This window comes from Rhipicephalus sanguineus, unplaced genomic scaffold, assembly GCF_013339695.2.
Source record: "Rhipicephalus sanguineus isolate Rsan-2018 unplaced genomic scaffold, BIME_Rsan_1.4 Seq4705, whole genome shotgun sequence".
In the NCBI taxonomy this organism is placed as follows: Eukaryota; Metazoa; Arthropoda; class Arachnida; order Ixodida; family Ixodidae; genus Rhipicephalus; species Rhipicephalus sanguineus.
The window spans coordinates 16,339-31,504 of record NW_023615325.1 but is presented as its reverse complement, the minus strand read 5'-3'; the positions used below and the strand labels follow the sequence as shown (position 1 = coordinate 31,504).

General features: G+C 47.9%; 1 protein-coding gene across 1 annotated transcript; it reads left to right on the top strand.

Annotated features, from left to right (window-relative positions):
- Window positions 1-1,808: 1,808 nt before the first annotated feature.
- Window positions 1,809-10,364, top strand: LOC125756687 (D-2-hydroxyglutarate dehydrogenase, mitochondrial-like; the record flags this gene model as incomplete). The annotated part of the gene is made up of 2 exons (XM_049411594.1): window positions 1,809-1,983; window positions 10,185-10,364. Coding segments are annotated over exons 1-2 (355 nt in total), but the record flags the coding sequence as incomplete, so codon positions are not given.
- Between the last annotated feature and the right edge of the window lie 4,802 nt (window positions 10,365-15,166).

Here is a 15,166-nt window from a genome sequence, read left to right as displayed (position 1 = left end):
ATCATCGCTCACGATCATCATCATCGTTTTACCATTTACGCGCCGCGCCTCTCGCGCAGCTCATGCCTAGCGCTCGAGGCGCGAGCAGTTAAGAACGTGCTCACGCTCCTGGGGGCTGGACGCCGGCAGCCGCTGCCGCTCTGCTGGTACTAGGGCCTTCTAATAAAGTAGCGAGAACGGCACAGCCACGTCGGCCGCCTTGACGTCTCTACCTCTCTCGCTACAGGTTCATGATGAAACAAGCGCGATAAGTACGAAGACTCAGAAAGGACACAGGACAAAGCGCTTATTTCTTCGTACTTATCGCGCTTGTTTCATCATGAAATCTCGACGTCGCCGCTCATTTTCAACGTGCCGAAGAAACTCAACAACTCGTCCGCCTGCGCATCGAGAACCAGTAGGGGTCGACAGCCGTCACTATAACCTTCGACGACGCCACATGGAATACTAACCCCGTGACCGTGTGTGGGTCTGGACGCCGATACGCCGAGGAGGCTTATCGAGGAGCTTCTCCGGCGATACTTCGGGCCATACAAGGCGCCTCGACGTCTCGGTGCCCTAGACTACGAGGTTATCCCGGAGGGCATAACAAACTCTCGACGGCGCCGTGAACGTCCTGAAGTCTTCCATGTCGTGCGCCTTAAGCCGTATATGCGCGATAGCGAAACTGAGGATTGTACTTTTCGTGTTATTATTGTACATTCTTTTTAAAGACGATAGTATTTCTTGGGGAACTTAAACGCAGAAATTTTGGTCTGTCTGTTTTTCTGTTTGTTTGTCTGTCTGTCACCCGATTCAGCCACCTGGCCCAAGTTTAACCACTTGCTGAAGGCCCAGCCATCTTGAACTGGTACCGCTGTTCGTACTTGTGAACATTGTCGATGAAAAAGCAAATGTTACGCATATCTAAGGTTCAACATCAATACGTAAGTATTAGGCGTTTTCCTTTACTAGAAAATACATAGATACCTAATTCTAAAGATTTGTGTTTCTTAGGCTGCGCGGAAAATGCTAGTTTTTCGGGCTGCACTGCAAATGCGACGCTATGAGACAGATGCGGCGATTCAACATAGAGGGGGAGGAGGACTCGCAGTACGGCCGGCAGAAGACTATCGTCTTTCGACGACATTTGCAGTGAAGCACGTAGATACGCGGCCAATTTTCGTATCCACTTCCATCTTCTGTTAAGCATCGGGGCGATGCCTTTTCAAAGCGGGGCAATGCCACACGCGCTCCTTTCTTTCTATGTTTTATGTTACCGGCCCATTACACGTATTTTGCCTTGCGCAAACCGCGCCAGAATGTCAGGGAACATTCCAGATTATTTTAGGATCATCTTTTAGGCTTGAACCCGCAAACGCGAACAGATGAATCTATTCTGGAACTTACGCGGCCACGAGCGATAAGGCTTGCGTGTTCGATGCCACATGTATAAATGCCGAAGCGCCTTACCGCAGATGAGATTAACAACGGCCGACGCTCTGTTCGCCGCTATCAGCGCCCGGCATGCATTTCTTCTAGTTTGAATTTTAGTTTCCCGGGCACAGGTTCGCCGAAGTAAAACGTCATATCCTTAATTACCCGACTATCTTTTTCGCCGGCACGAGCAAGTGACAATATTTTCAAGGTAACCAAAGGAAAGTAGTGTCTCAAAGTTTAAAAGAAAAACACAACTTGGAGGTTGAAAACACGATGTAGATGGGATTTTCTTAATGGCTATTATCTCAGTCCTCTTTTGCAGCCCCTTTAAACAGCATAGTGTTCCGTTTCAGTGGTGGCGGCCTGAATTGATGAGAATAGTGTGCATCATGCAGGTTCTCGCAGATGGCACTGTGCTGGACACCATGCAGACATTACGCAAGGACAACACGGGCCTGGACCTGAAGCAGCTGTTTATTGGCTCTGAAGGCATCCTAGGTGTAATCACACGCGTTGCCATCCAGTGCGTGCCCCGCCCGTCTTCCATCTGCGTTGCTTTTCTAGGTGAGTCGCCCGAGTCTTTAGAGGTAATTCATTGAGTGTGGTGTGTCCGTCTGAGTGCGGAATAAATATGTGAACGCATTTACAGAAGTATGTGTCTGCCAAAGTAGTAAACACGCCACAAACAAGAAGGGGGAAAGTTAGTGAAGCACTGGCTTGGTTGGCTGCACTACACGTGGGGTGTGATTATTCATCTTAAAAGACAGGGCGTGCAAACACGGACACAAGAGAATTAAATGAGGAGGGCTCAGTTATTCTAAGGGTGGGCGAAGGGGGAAAAGAAAAGAAAGAACAAGAATAAAAAAAATCACAGCATATCCACGGAGTGAATGATGATGAGTGGGCGAAGCTGCGGAGGTTCATCGGTAAACAGTGAATCTTCCGTGAATTCTGCCCAGTACATCATCACCGACGTGAGATCGGGCGCGTTTATACTAAAGGTTCGATGAGAGTTATGACGACTTGCAGCTCACTTTAATTTTACATGTACGCTGTGAATTTTCATTGTTTAGAAAACCACTGCTTTAGAAAACTTCTGGCGTCTTTCGTTAAGCAGCTGGCGTCTTTTCGTTTTGCTTTAGAAACATCTGGCGTTCTTTCGTTTTGCTTTTAGAAAACATCTGGCGTCTTTCGTTGGTTTATTTCATCAATCAACGGCGTCTTGAACAAAATTTTTATTGTTTAATCACGCACAGGAGAAATCTCACCAGGCACTACCTTGGAGGTAAACAATGGCTGCTAATGGAAATGAGAGACAGAAGAAGTCGGCTTTTAGCTAACACTTACACTTCTACTTCTACTAACGTTTCCTACTGGAACATGCCAATGGCTGCTAATGGGGAATGAGAGACAGAAGAATTCGGCTTTTAGTTAACGCGCACGCTGCGAATTTTTTATTGTTCAACAACGCACAGGAAAAATCTCCCACCGGCACCACCTTGGAGGTCAAGATCTGGTACTAGCGTTACGACTGGTTACGCACTACTACGACTACGACTACGAGGGACGAACGGGTGCCGCCTTAAAGAGCTTCGCCCCTAAAAAAATGTGGGAGCCACGCCCATCGCCAGGCTCGGTTCAGAGTGATACAGGTGACACGTTGTGTGCACTGCGATGCGCTTAGCTAATTCGGGCGTCTCAAGAGGAGCAGTTGACACACTGCCCAGGGAGTCAGCCAGGGACGAACAGCGAGTGCGGTCAGCACGTGGGTTGCAATGCGATCTTGTTGGTGAATCATTTGAACAGCTTTTATTAGTGCGAAATGACACACGGAGACAAGATGGCACATACGGACACCACACAGCGTTACTAGCAACAGCGAGTTTATTTTCAAAAAAACAGATCGGTAGATCGCCAGATCGCGCATGTCTCCGAGTGATCCCGCGTTTTCAACTCTGTGCCTGGCGACTGTGGTATACAAGAGATCTGGTTTTGAAAATAAACATGTTGCTATTAGTAGCGCTGTGTGATGTTCGTATGTGCCTTCTCGTGTCCGTGTGTAGTTTTGCGCTACATCTGTAGCGACAGAGAAGAGACCGACACCCGTCTTCTTGCTGACCGTTTGGGAATGCAATCTTGAAGTACCTCTCGATGCCGTCCCGGCCTCGAAACGCCTCGACCACTCTGCCGAGCTTCCACTCCAGCGCTGGCACGTTGTCGTCTTTAACTATCACCAACTCACCAACGCGCACCTGGGACGAAGACGACGGCTGGCAGGGATGAGCGAAGCGTAGGAGAAGCAGTATTCTTCTTCCTGCTTTTCCACAATCGTAACAGCAGCTCGTGTTCGCACTTCACATGCATTCGCAGTTCATGCGCGGTGGAACCAGGCAAACAGCCAGTAGTTGTCGCTGGTATGCGCTCGAGACGCTTGCTGGTTAGGAGGTGCGATCGTGTCAGCGCCCGTGCATTTTCGGTGTCCTCGCAGAGTTGCGTTACAGGGCGGTCATGTACTGTCACGCCTCCATGATCTTCAGATGTCAAAGAGAGGCAACGTGGAATGCGTAGGGCAGGCAGAGTAGGAAGTTACGATGCCGTCTTCCACAAGTCCCTGACGTCAGGTGGAAGAGGCTCGTCTCAAAGATGTCTTGTCGCTATAGCCGTCTGCGCCTTTCCTCTTCTGAAGCCGTGGCTCGGCAATCACGTGTCTTGAGATGCCCCAGAGGGGATACATAGTCTGTCCAGGCCTTGAAGTTGCACCTGGCGATGACATTGCTGCCAGTGCTACGGTGGATGGCAGATGAGGCGGTGTCAAGACGTCCGTTGCCTTACGGTTTGCTGACGCTTTCGCTGAAGTGGTTTTCTTACGTGACATTCGTCTCTGCTCCTGACTTCCCAATTCAACTTCAACGAACTTCAGGATTGCCTTCACTTTCTCTTCTCTAGATTTCACTGCAGAGTCCGTGACGCCGGGTCGGTCTTTGTGCGCTTACGGCACAGGGTCACCAGGTCCTCTGGCAATGAGCGCAACAGTGCTCAGTGTGAAACAGCCGCGTTCTCTGTAGACGGCAAGCCGAGGCTGTCCAAGCAACCGGTCTTGAACTGGATTTGCTCGTAGACGTCCCGCAGCCTTGATACTTGCGACGGTGACTCGATCGATTCAATGGCAAGCAAGCTGTCTGTGTGGTCCTCGATGAGGCGTTTTTTGGGCCATATCGTTCGATGAGCACATTGACGGCGACATTGTAGTTAGCTTCATTCAGCTACATCCCTTCGATGACCCGCTTCGCAGCGCCAGCTAAGTAAGTCTTCAAGTACTGAAACTTTTCGATATCGGTGAGATGTGGGTGCGTGTGAATGGCCGTCTCGTAGTGCTCCCAGAACCCCGGCAACTCACGGTTCTCGCTGCTAAAGGTGGGTACTTGAAGCCTCGGCAAGGCGTCTTGCAGGCCCGGTGCTCGTGGCCTGCTGTGATCGGCGAGGCTGTGGCCGATGGTGTCCGAGTGGGCAGCTCCCATGGAGCTGCTGGATCCGTCACTTGTACCCGCATGCCTCGGGTGGTTGGCGTCGACGACGGTAGGACCAACCGATGCACGCTCGTTCAGAGCGGATCAAAGCCTGCTGACGGCTTTTACAATCTTCTCGTGGTACTCAATAGCGCCCGTAATTTCTTCGTCAAACTCCTCACCATCAAGGGCGTCGGCAATCTGGTTATCTAGGTCGGCAAGATCTGAGTCTTTGTCGCGAAGCCCTCGATGAGTTCCTGCAAGTCGGCGGAAGACGATACTGTGTGTTGCAGGAGGATCTCGCTGGCCTCGGACAGGAGTCGGGTAGTGGCACCGCGAAGGACGCCCCGATGCCTTCGTAATTTGCCATCCTCGGTACGGTACGGAGGATGTCGGCCTTCTTCCGGGTTTTTGGCACCAATAATGTAGCGACAGAGAAGAGACCAGACCTGTGTTGCACTGGTTGAACACTTCTTCCTTTCCTTTTATTGCGTGCTCACGAGCAGCCCCGCCTTAGGCCCGCTTCTTCGCGAGTCTTCTGCGCGGCATGGCGTTTCCCGCCAACGTTTTGCCACGGTAAACTCAACAACATCAAAGCGGTCAGCACAGTGTGGTATGTGCCTCGTCGCGGAATGGGCTAGCGCGTGAGTGTTATATGGCCCCACGACTTTGTATTTTTTTGCATCTAACTTTAGCGTTCTGTTTTTAATAAATGTTTCTTGTTGAATATTGAAACGGTGGCTTCAGCGATTTCTCGTGGTAGACGGCCCGAACCCCACAAAATATACGAAACACGCCATAGATTCTAGCTGTGCTGAGAACACATCGGTTCCTTGGCGCCGGAATTTCGCACACAGGCATAATTCTGCAATGGAATGCAGTGTAAGGAAGACGGAGCAGCGCTCGGCTAGCACGAATACGAGAAGGTTGAAAGGAGAGGACAGCCAGCCCGCAGCAACGTCTCTGAGTCGTTCCTTTACAAGGAAGCAGTCGGCGAAAACGAAGTCTTAAGGCAGAAGCCGCCCGTTCTCGTGCGTCCTTCGGCGTTGTGGACCCGCCATCGAAGGAGCGCCGTCCACTTGAGGAAGAGCGTCAAGGTCTGCAAGCAGCTTTCACTAAAACCCTTTTTCGCCGCCGTTAAACCCCGCAAGCAAGGGAACCCTTTTAGAACAATCGTTGAAGACAGAGGGACCTGGCAGAGGTACATCGCAAGGTTTCTGCAGAGATAGCTGTCATTTCTCAGCGCTGAGGACCCTTTCCGCATCCGAAGCTCGGAAGAGCTGTCGGCGTTTCTAGCTGGGACCAAGCCAGTGCAGTGCGCTTCAGTGGGCGTTAAGGACATGTTCTTCAACAATTTCAGGCAAGATTTACTCAAGTCTGTGAGGAACGCTGTCCATGATTTTGGTGAGTCCAGATTTGTGGAAAAAAGTGAGACGCGCCTGCGTGACTTCATTGAACTTTTGAACTTATATTTGACTTCACTGTACACTGAATTTGAAGGGTTTTTATACTTTCAGAAGGACGGTATTTCCATAAGGTGCTCCATAGCGCCTATCCTGTCAGATCTGTACATGGCCTAAGGAAACATCTCTGCAGCCGCTTCCTCGCGAACGAGGCGTTGTTGCCTGCTTTAGGTATGTAGACGATTACCTTCCTTGCGCCCCTATGGAGGAGGAACATAACCCTTTTGTGAACGCTTTGCCCTTGTTCCAAAGCCAATTTGAAGGCCTAGAGTTCACGTTGGAATCCCGTACCGGTGGGGTATACAGTTCCTGGATATAAAAATAATTTTTAGCAAGCATCATACATGTTGGGCATATAATCCTAGGGGAGAGAAAGAACTCGTTAGGTTCGATTCTCGCAGTCGAAACTGGTAAAAAGAGCAGTGGCTTTGCTTTGTGTGCAGCAACTTATCAAGAAGTCGTGCTTCCAAACGGTACCGGCCAGCCTTGAAGCACAGACTTCCAAGCTAAAAAAGGCGTTGTACCCGGATAAGGTTATCTACTCGGTTGCTGAAAACGCCCTTGCCATCCTCACTACTGGGAAGATAGAGCAACCGTCGAGGTCGAGTGGGAGCTTGGATAGACCGGCTGTCATTCCGTACATCCATAATCTCTCTCACAGCATTAAGAAAGTTTACTCGAGTAAACGCTACACCGAGTTTCGCTTCAAACCGTTCTTCCAGCACTCGCGTCGACGCCCGTTTCAACCGGGTCAACGCCATGCGCACCGCTGCTGCTTCGCATCCCATCAGGGTTCCCTTTGGGGAGATGGTCCAATTACTTTTTGAGCGGGGGACGTGTGGGAACCACGCCCACCGGCTCTCGAGATAGTGCCACATGCTGCGCAGACACGGTGCGCGTGGCCCAGCTGCGCGGCTTAAAAGGGGCAGCCTGCGCGCTGCCCAGGGGAGGGGTGCCTTGCCTGCCAGCAAGGACGGATGCTGCCACCCGCGCGGGCCGCTTGCTGCTGCCGGAGGTCATGGTCGCCGCCTGGCTGTCTCTTGTCCCTGGACCGACCCCGCTGTATGCAGCGTAGCGTTAAATAAATTGTTGTTGTTTGTTGTGAGTTGAAGCCTGCGTCGTCCTTGCTTTAACTACGGACGGGACGCAGCAAGCCCAGTACCCACAGTGCCTTATTTTAGGGGCGTAGCTCCTCTTAGTCTAACCTTGTCACGTCTCCGTTGTCCGGCGTATCTCCCGGCAGCCCGCAGTAAACGGCAGTATCTGTCCGGTGGTGGTGGTGGTGGTGGTGTGCGGCGTGACCACCCTTACTGCGCATGCGCATACCCTCTCCACGCACCTCCTCTCCACTCCCCCTCACCATTCCCCACGTCCTTTACCCCTCTCCCCCTTCCCCTCCCCCTTCCCCTCTCCCATAACCAGTCTTAAAAACGGAGGGGGCGTGCACATATGAAGGCTCCCTAAAGACAATGCGCTGCGACAGTACGTGATATGTATCGCCCTCTCCTCTCCTACGCTTCCCCCTCTTGCTCCTCTCCTACGGTCCCCCCCCCTATCTTGCCTCGCGGCGCAGCGGCGCCGACGCAGGCAGCGTCGTGAGGCAGCGTCGCGGCAGCGTCTTGATTGAAAAAATTGGCCGCGCATCTGCGTGCTTCGCTGCAAATGTCGCCTAAAGACGATAGAAGAGGCGCCGCGTGAGATATGGACGCCATCTGGCAGTACGTCGGGAACATGAGTGCTGTGTTGCGGACTGGTAGTCCCGGCGCAGCAGCAGGCGAAGATCGGCGGTGACCAACACGAACGGCGGGGACTCCAGCCAGCCCGAACACGCGGTTTGACGCGAAGCGCTGAAGCAGAAGAAACGTCTGCACTCAACGAGTACTCTCCACACACTTTTATTTACACGTCGCCTGGCTAAAACAGGAATGCCAGAGCGGCACCCCATGGCATTCGTACAGTGCAATACAGAACCGAAACCGAAACACAACAATGAGCTCGTGCAGATGGCACGGAGGAAGTCAAGTTTAACGCGCAGCCGCATTTTCAGCGCAGCTTAAGAAACTAGGGTCTTGAGAATTACGTATGTATGCATTTTCTATTAAAGGAACACACCACCTAATACTTACCTAGTGATGTTGTGCCTCAGATATGCGTAATGGTTGCTTTTTGATTGACAATGTGTACAAGTATGAACCTAGTGAGCCGTTCAAGATGCCTGGCCCTTGGGCAAGTGGTTCAACTTTGGCCGAGTGGCTGAATCGAGTGACGTGCCGACAAACAGAAAGACAGAAAGACAGACCAAAATTTCTCCGTTTAAGTATCCCAAGAAAGACTATCGTCTTTAAAAACCGACCGCTCGCGCTGCACAACCGTTCACTGACCACCCCGTATATATAGGCACTGGATTTTGACCTCCAAGGTAGTGCGTGTGTGCGATTTCTCCTGTGCGTGATTAAACAATGACAATTCACAGCGTACATGTAAAATTAAAGTGAGCTGCAAGTCGTCATAACTCTCATCGAACCTTTAGTATAAACGCGCCCGATCTCACGTCGGTGATGATGTACTGGGCAGAATTCACGGAAGATTCACGGTTTACCGATGAACCTCCGCAGTTTCGCCCACTCATCATCATTCACTCCGTGGATATGCTGTGATTTTTTTATTTGTTATTATTTTATATCCCAAATGTTACCTTGTAATCACAGTAATAAATGTAATATAATGCATTTATACCTAAAATTTACACCTATAGCTTATCACTTCAGCGCGGCAGGATATATGATGCACAAGCGCACGGCATGCTTAAAGCCGGAATCTCTTGATAGTTTGCTTTCTTGCGCAATAACGTGAGAGAAAGTAAACTGTAAGCTATGCCACAGACAACTTGTGGAGGGTAAGTACCAGCAGCCCTGTGTTATATCAAAGGAATGGTATTAAATATCTCTTTTTTTTTTCCGGCTGTTTTTGAAAAGTACACGTAGTGCACGTGCTTCGTTAAATTGTTCACAACAAAGGTACTAAATTTGGCTTTTTTTTTCTTTTATTTCTCAGGTTGTGCGAAGGTTGTACTACGCGGAGGAAAGGTCCTGCAAATTCAAAAGGGTGTACCATAGTGTTTGTCGGTAGGGCATGCTTTAAATTTCAATAGAGAGAGAGTATTAAGAACACAAAGGTAATAGCGCATTGTATTACCTTTCGCCACTGCTTTTATTGCGCTCTCTATTTAAACTGAAGTCATGCTGCAAATCACTTCCCTTGCTGCAATGCCTGCTATAGAAACGCTCTTGACGATTCCCACTTGTATTTGCAGAAAAAAACAGGCACGGTGGTCCGCTGCCGAACAAACGTTCATCGTACCTAGTATGTCCGCTCGACTATATTCATTGTGAGGCCTTTTTTGTTCGAAGAATTACCATAGGTTAAAGTATACTTGTTAGCGAAGCATGCGCCGACAAAACATAGACGTTTGCTACTTAAGACGTCTTGCTGTCGATTCCATGTTCGGGCAACACCGCCTAGATTACTTGCTCGGGCCCCTGTCGGGCCGGGCCGGCCGTGTAAGTGAACATTTTCGTTGGATTCAGGCCGGGCCCCGGTCTCGCTTTCAGTCACCGGTCCGAGTTCAGGTGGGCAAAGTTCAACGAGCGCCGGGCCCGGACCGAAAATCACGGCCCGCGCACGTACCAAGTAGCCCAGAGACTTCCTCTGCATCCCTCGTCTGATTTCCTTGCATGCACAGCAGTGGTGTTTCACTTCACCTTAATAAGAAGTTGGCATTGTCCCATTTGCGCAGGCTGCCCTAGCTTCGAGTCCACACTGCAGACTTTCCAGCAAGCGCGGCAGCAGTTGCCCGAGTTTCTTTCATCCTTCGAGGTGATGGACGCCGAATCAATGCGCTGCGTTCGAGACAACCTGCACCTTCGACTGCCCTTGGATGGGGAACACCCCTTCTACCTTTTGATCGAAGTTGCCGGTCAGTTCGTGTTTCTTTTTCTGCCTGTATATCTCAGCTATCTATCGTCTTCAGAAGAGCTTGTGTAGGGGCTAGTTGGAACATACTAGATCATAGAGACAGCGCTGCTAGGTTGAAGAGACAGAAAACAGGGGCGACACATACGAAGCGCATCTAACAACTGATTTAATGAAACGAAAACACTAAAAAATCCGGCATATCCCAACCACTGTGGGAATCGATGTAAGAGCAGCATACATCACCTTGTTCGTCTTTGAGGCAAATGAAGTCATTTATGACATGAAATCTAGACCACTACATATCGCATGCTTGTCATGCATGCATGCGTTCATGTACAATATAATATGTACTATGCTAGTGAAACGTATTTTCTGGTACATGCTATTCGAACGGCGCCTGCGAGCGCGCTCGCAGCTCGCGCTCAGCGACCGCTGACAGGCAATCGCAGTCGAGGTTTGGACAAGTAAAGATGTGTCCCTTTGTGGCTCGCTCTCGTATCTAGGGTGCTCTGGGTCAGCCGCCGCCCAGTACCCCACAATACAATGCATGACCTGTCATTTATGTTCGTCACGCACTCATGTCATGTCATACCAATTTTGATATCTATCCAGTCAACAAAACAGCCAGAAACACCAACAAAGTGTGGTGTAAATTATGCCACTCCTCTTTAACATTTATATTAATGACATTCAAGATGTAGCGGACTCGTCTGTTTGAAACTATTCGCAGATGACTGCGTCATATTTATGCCTGTAAATTCTGTATCTGACCAGATCGCCCTGAATGGCACTTTACATAAATTGGCAGAATGGTGCAATAAATGGGAAATGGTAATTAACCTGCAGAAAACTGTGCACATGAGCATCACTAACAAATGCAACAAACTTCCTTTTACGTATCATATAGGAAATACCCCCCTTGAAGAAGTTCAGGCATGCAAATATGTAGGAATAACATTAACTTCCACTCTTAACTGGTCGACCCATATAAATAACATAAGCTCCACAGCCCGAAAAAAATTAGGCCTTCTAAACCATAAGTTGGGCGAATCCCCTCCTTCCCTCAGATTGATGACATACAAAACAATGATTAGACCTTCCTTGGAATACGCCAGTGCTGTTTGGGATCCTTACACCCATGTAAACATAGAAAAACTCGAAAAAATTCAAAGGTTAGCTGTCCGCTATGTTTACAAACGTTTCAGACGTCTTGATTCACCTTCGGCTATGTTACAGTTAGCAGAATTACAGCCACTATCTGAAAGGAGAAAAGAGGCACGTTTGAAGTTTTTGGCTTCTGTTTACTTTGGTAAGCTTGGAATAAAAACTGACGGTTACTTGAAGAAGCACATCGGTCGAGCCTCACGACACAAGCATAGTCATTACATCGAGCCTGTATTCGCAAGAACTAACTTGTATAAATATTCTTTCTTCCCGCGAACAATCACAGAGTGGAATTCATTACCATCCACATCACCCATGCTACGTAGTAATGTTTGATTTTTTTCCCTTTTGTGTGTCTCTTTATGTACACCCTCTCCTGCTTGGACTACTGTCTGCAGTATTGTACAAAAAAGTGAAAATTAAACAAGCCAGACACAGTAAGAATAAAGTTAGCCTGAAGGAGTGGGGTGGCATTAGAATAAAATGAACTGTTGGTAATAATGCGAATGGCCTGATTCTGAATGTGCTGTACGGACGAAATATGAGTGTTATATGTATTTCCCCATGATGTAATGCCATAGGTGATGTGACTATGTATGAAGGCAAAGTATAAAGACAATAAGGCTTCAACTGAAAAAAAAGGACGAGATTTGATGAGTGATCTTATAGCAAATGCTGTTTTTTGTTTGACGTAAAGAATATGATTGGTGAACATCAAATAAGGGTCGAATTTTACGCCCAGAAAACACACACAGTTAGACGCAGGAATAAAATGATTGTCAATGGACACTTGTGGTATGAAAGGTAACATTTTTCGTGATGTTTTAAAAACCATGAACTGAGTTTTGAGCGGGTTTAAAATTAAATTGTTTAAGCAACACCTTTCAATGACGTTAGTCAGTTCCTTGTTCAGCATATTGATCAGAGTAGGTAATGATTTATGCGAGATGGAAATTGTCGTATCGTCAGCGTAAAGAATAACTTTAGAATCATCAAGGCAGTCAGGCAAATCATTAATATAGATACAAAACAGTAAGGGTCCAAGAATAAAACCCTGTGGGACCCCTTGGTTAAATATTTTAACGTTAGAACTAACGCCCCCGATGCAGACTGATTGTTCACGATCAATAAGGTAATTTTTGATGAAGGTCAAGCATGGACCAGTGATACCCAATGATTCTAATTTGCTAAATAAAATATTATGACTAATGGTATCAAAGGCTTTCGTGAAATCAAGAAATACAGACCCTGCGAAATTACCGTTCTCGATAGACGATTTCAAGAAATCGGTTAATGATAGCAATGCTAAATTCGTAGAACGACCAGCACGAAAACCGAATTGACAAGGCTTTAGCAACTTAAATTTATTGAGGTACTTGTTAATACGTTTGAAAAATAATTTTTCAATAAGTTTGCTGATGGAAGACAAAATAGAAATAGGGCGGTAGTTACGGACATCTGTCGTACCACCTTTTTTGTGTACTGGGATTAACTTGGCTTTTTTCAGTGAGCTCGGAAATGTACCATGTTTAAAAATGACATTAATTATATTGCTTAAGACTTCTGAGATGTCTGGAGCAACAAGTTTTAAATGAAACGCCGATACATTGTCTAGTCCAGCGCTACAGTTTTTTAGACTCAGGATTGTAGAATAGACTTCGTCAATGGTAACAGGAAAAAGAAAGAATGAATGGCTACAGCGGGTAAGCGTGTACGAGGATACTTTGGGCCTATCACTGTATGTTTCATAAAAGTAATCACTAAAAGACTCGGCTATGTCAGAGGACTCAATACAGATTTGCTGTTCATACCTAATTTTATCAATTATATTACTAACCTGAGGTCTGTTTAAAAAGTCATTGAAAAGTTTCCATTTATTCTTTGAGTCATTTTTTGCTTTACAGAGTTCTTTTTCATAATAAAGTCGTTTTGATTGTTTCAGCGGTTTATTCAACATCTTACTATATTTTTGATACCTAAGTCTCAAATTCACAATAAATGGCTGTTTTTTTAGTTTTCTTGTAGAGATTATCTTTTTTCCGCATACTAGTTAACAAGCCTTGCGTTAACCAGGGATTACGGTGAAACCTATATATTTTCTTGCATTTAACAGTTTTAGTGTTTGCATGCACAGCTTTAAGAAATAGCGAGCAGAAGTTGCCAAGTGCATCTTCCGGATTTTCCAAGGTGCCAATGGAAGACCACTCAGTGCCTTGAATTGCCTTGATAAAGTTTACGTGATCGAAGGTTGAAGTGAAATGGCACGTGTTAAGGCGAGGTACGTTTACGGCGAAAGTTACAAAGACAGGATGATGATCAGTGATGCACACGTCAATGACTCCTGCGCTTGGGGTTGGGGAAAAATTGCTTAATACGTGGTCAATGAGAGTGTTTGTTCCAGTGGGTGAAAATCGAGTAGGTGATGAAATTAAGGATGCAAGCCCGAAGCCAAGAAAGCAATCACTATATGCTATGGGGCTGTTGTTATCTGTATCCATTAGGTTAATGTTGATATCACCAACCAACACAACTTGCTTATGTTCTGCAGTGATAATGTCGAGTACAGCAGCTAAATTGTGCAGAAAATGCGGTATAGACGAAGATGGGGAACGGTAAATGCATGAAATGATCACTTTATTTAGATTAACAGAGGAGGGGAAGGCAGCCTCGATCCATACAGATTCACAGTTCGAAATATTCAAAGATAGGTCAGTCCTGCGCTTGTACTTTATCTCGGGCGATATAAATATGGCCGAGCCGCCGTAGCGACCCGAATCGCGGTGACAATATTCAGAGTTAAACGATCGAAATCCGTACAGATTGCCATCACAAGATCCTAGCCATGTTTCAGTGATACATACAAATGAAAAGGAATGAGTGAGTGAGTCAGTAATTTTTTGGCAAACTACGCGCATTGATGTGCAGCAATGAACAAGTAGAATTAGCAAGCAGGGATTTAGTTTTCTCGAAAGTAAGCAACGACATGGTGATACACGACGAAGGCTATGAGGTGGGAAAAACGAACCAAAGTTGTCAACGTCACGTGAATAAGCTGAGATCAGATCGCAGCAAATGGAGTTCGTAATGCCGTCCGGGATGACCTCGTAGTCAAGAGCGCCGAGGCGTCGAAGAACCTTGTATAGCCCGAAATATCGCCGAAGGAGTTTTTCGCTAAGCCCACGTCGGCGTATCGGCGTCCAGACCCAAACACGGTCGCCGGGCTGGTATTCCACGAAGCGTCGTCGAAGATTGTAGCGACGGCTGTCGGTGTACTGCTGGGTCTTGATGCGCAGGCGGGCGAGCTGTCGAGCTTCTTCGGCACGTTGTAAGTAGGTGGTCACGTCGATGTTTGCCCCGCCAGTCACGTTTGGTAACATGGCGTCGAGCGTCGTTGCCGGGCTCCGTCCGTAGACCAACTTGTACGGCGTCGTCTGCGTCGTTTCTTGCACAGCGGTGTTGTATGCGAAGGTCACGTACGGAAGGATGGCATCCCACGTCTTGTGCTCGACGTCAACGTACATGGCCAGCATGTCGGCGATGGTCTTATTTAGCCGCTCGGTGAGGCCATTGGTTTGAGGGTGGTGGGCAGTGGTCCGGCGGTGGCTTGTCTGGCTGTACCTCAAGATCGCCTGAGTTAGC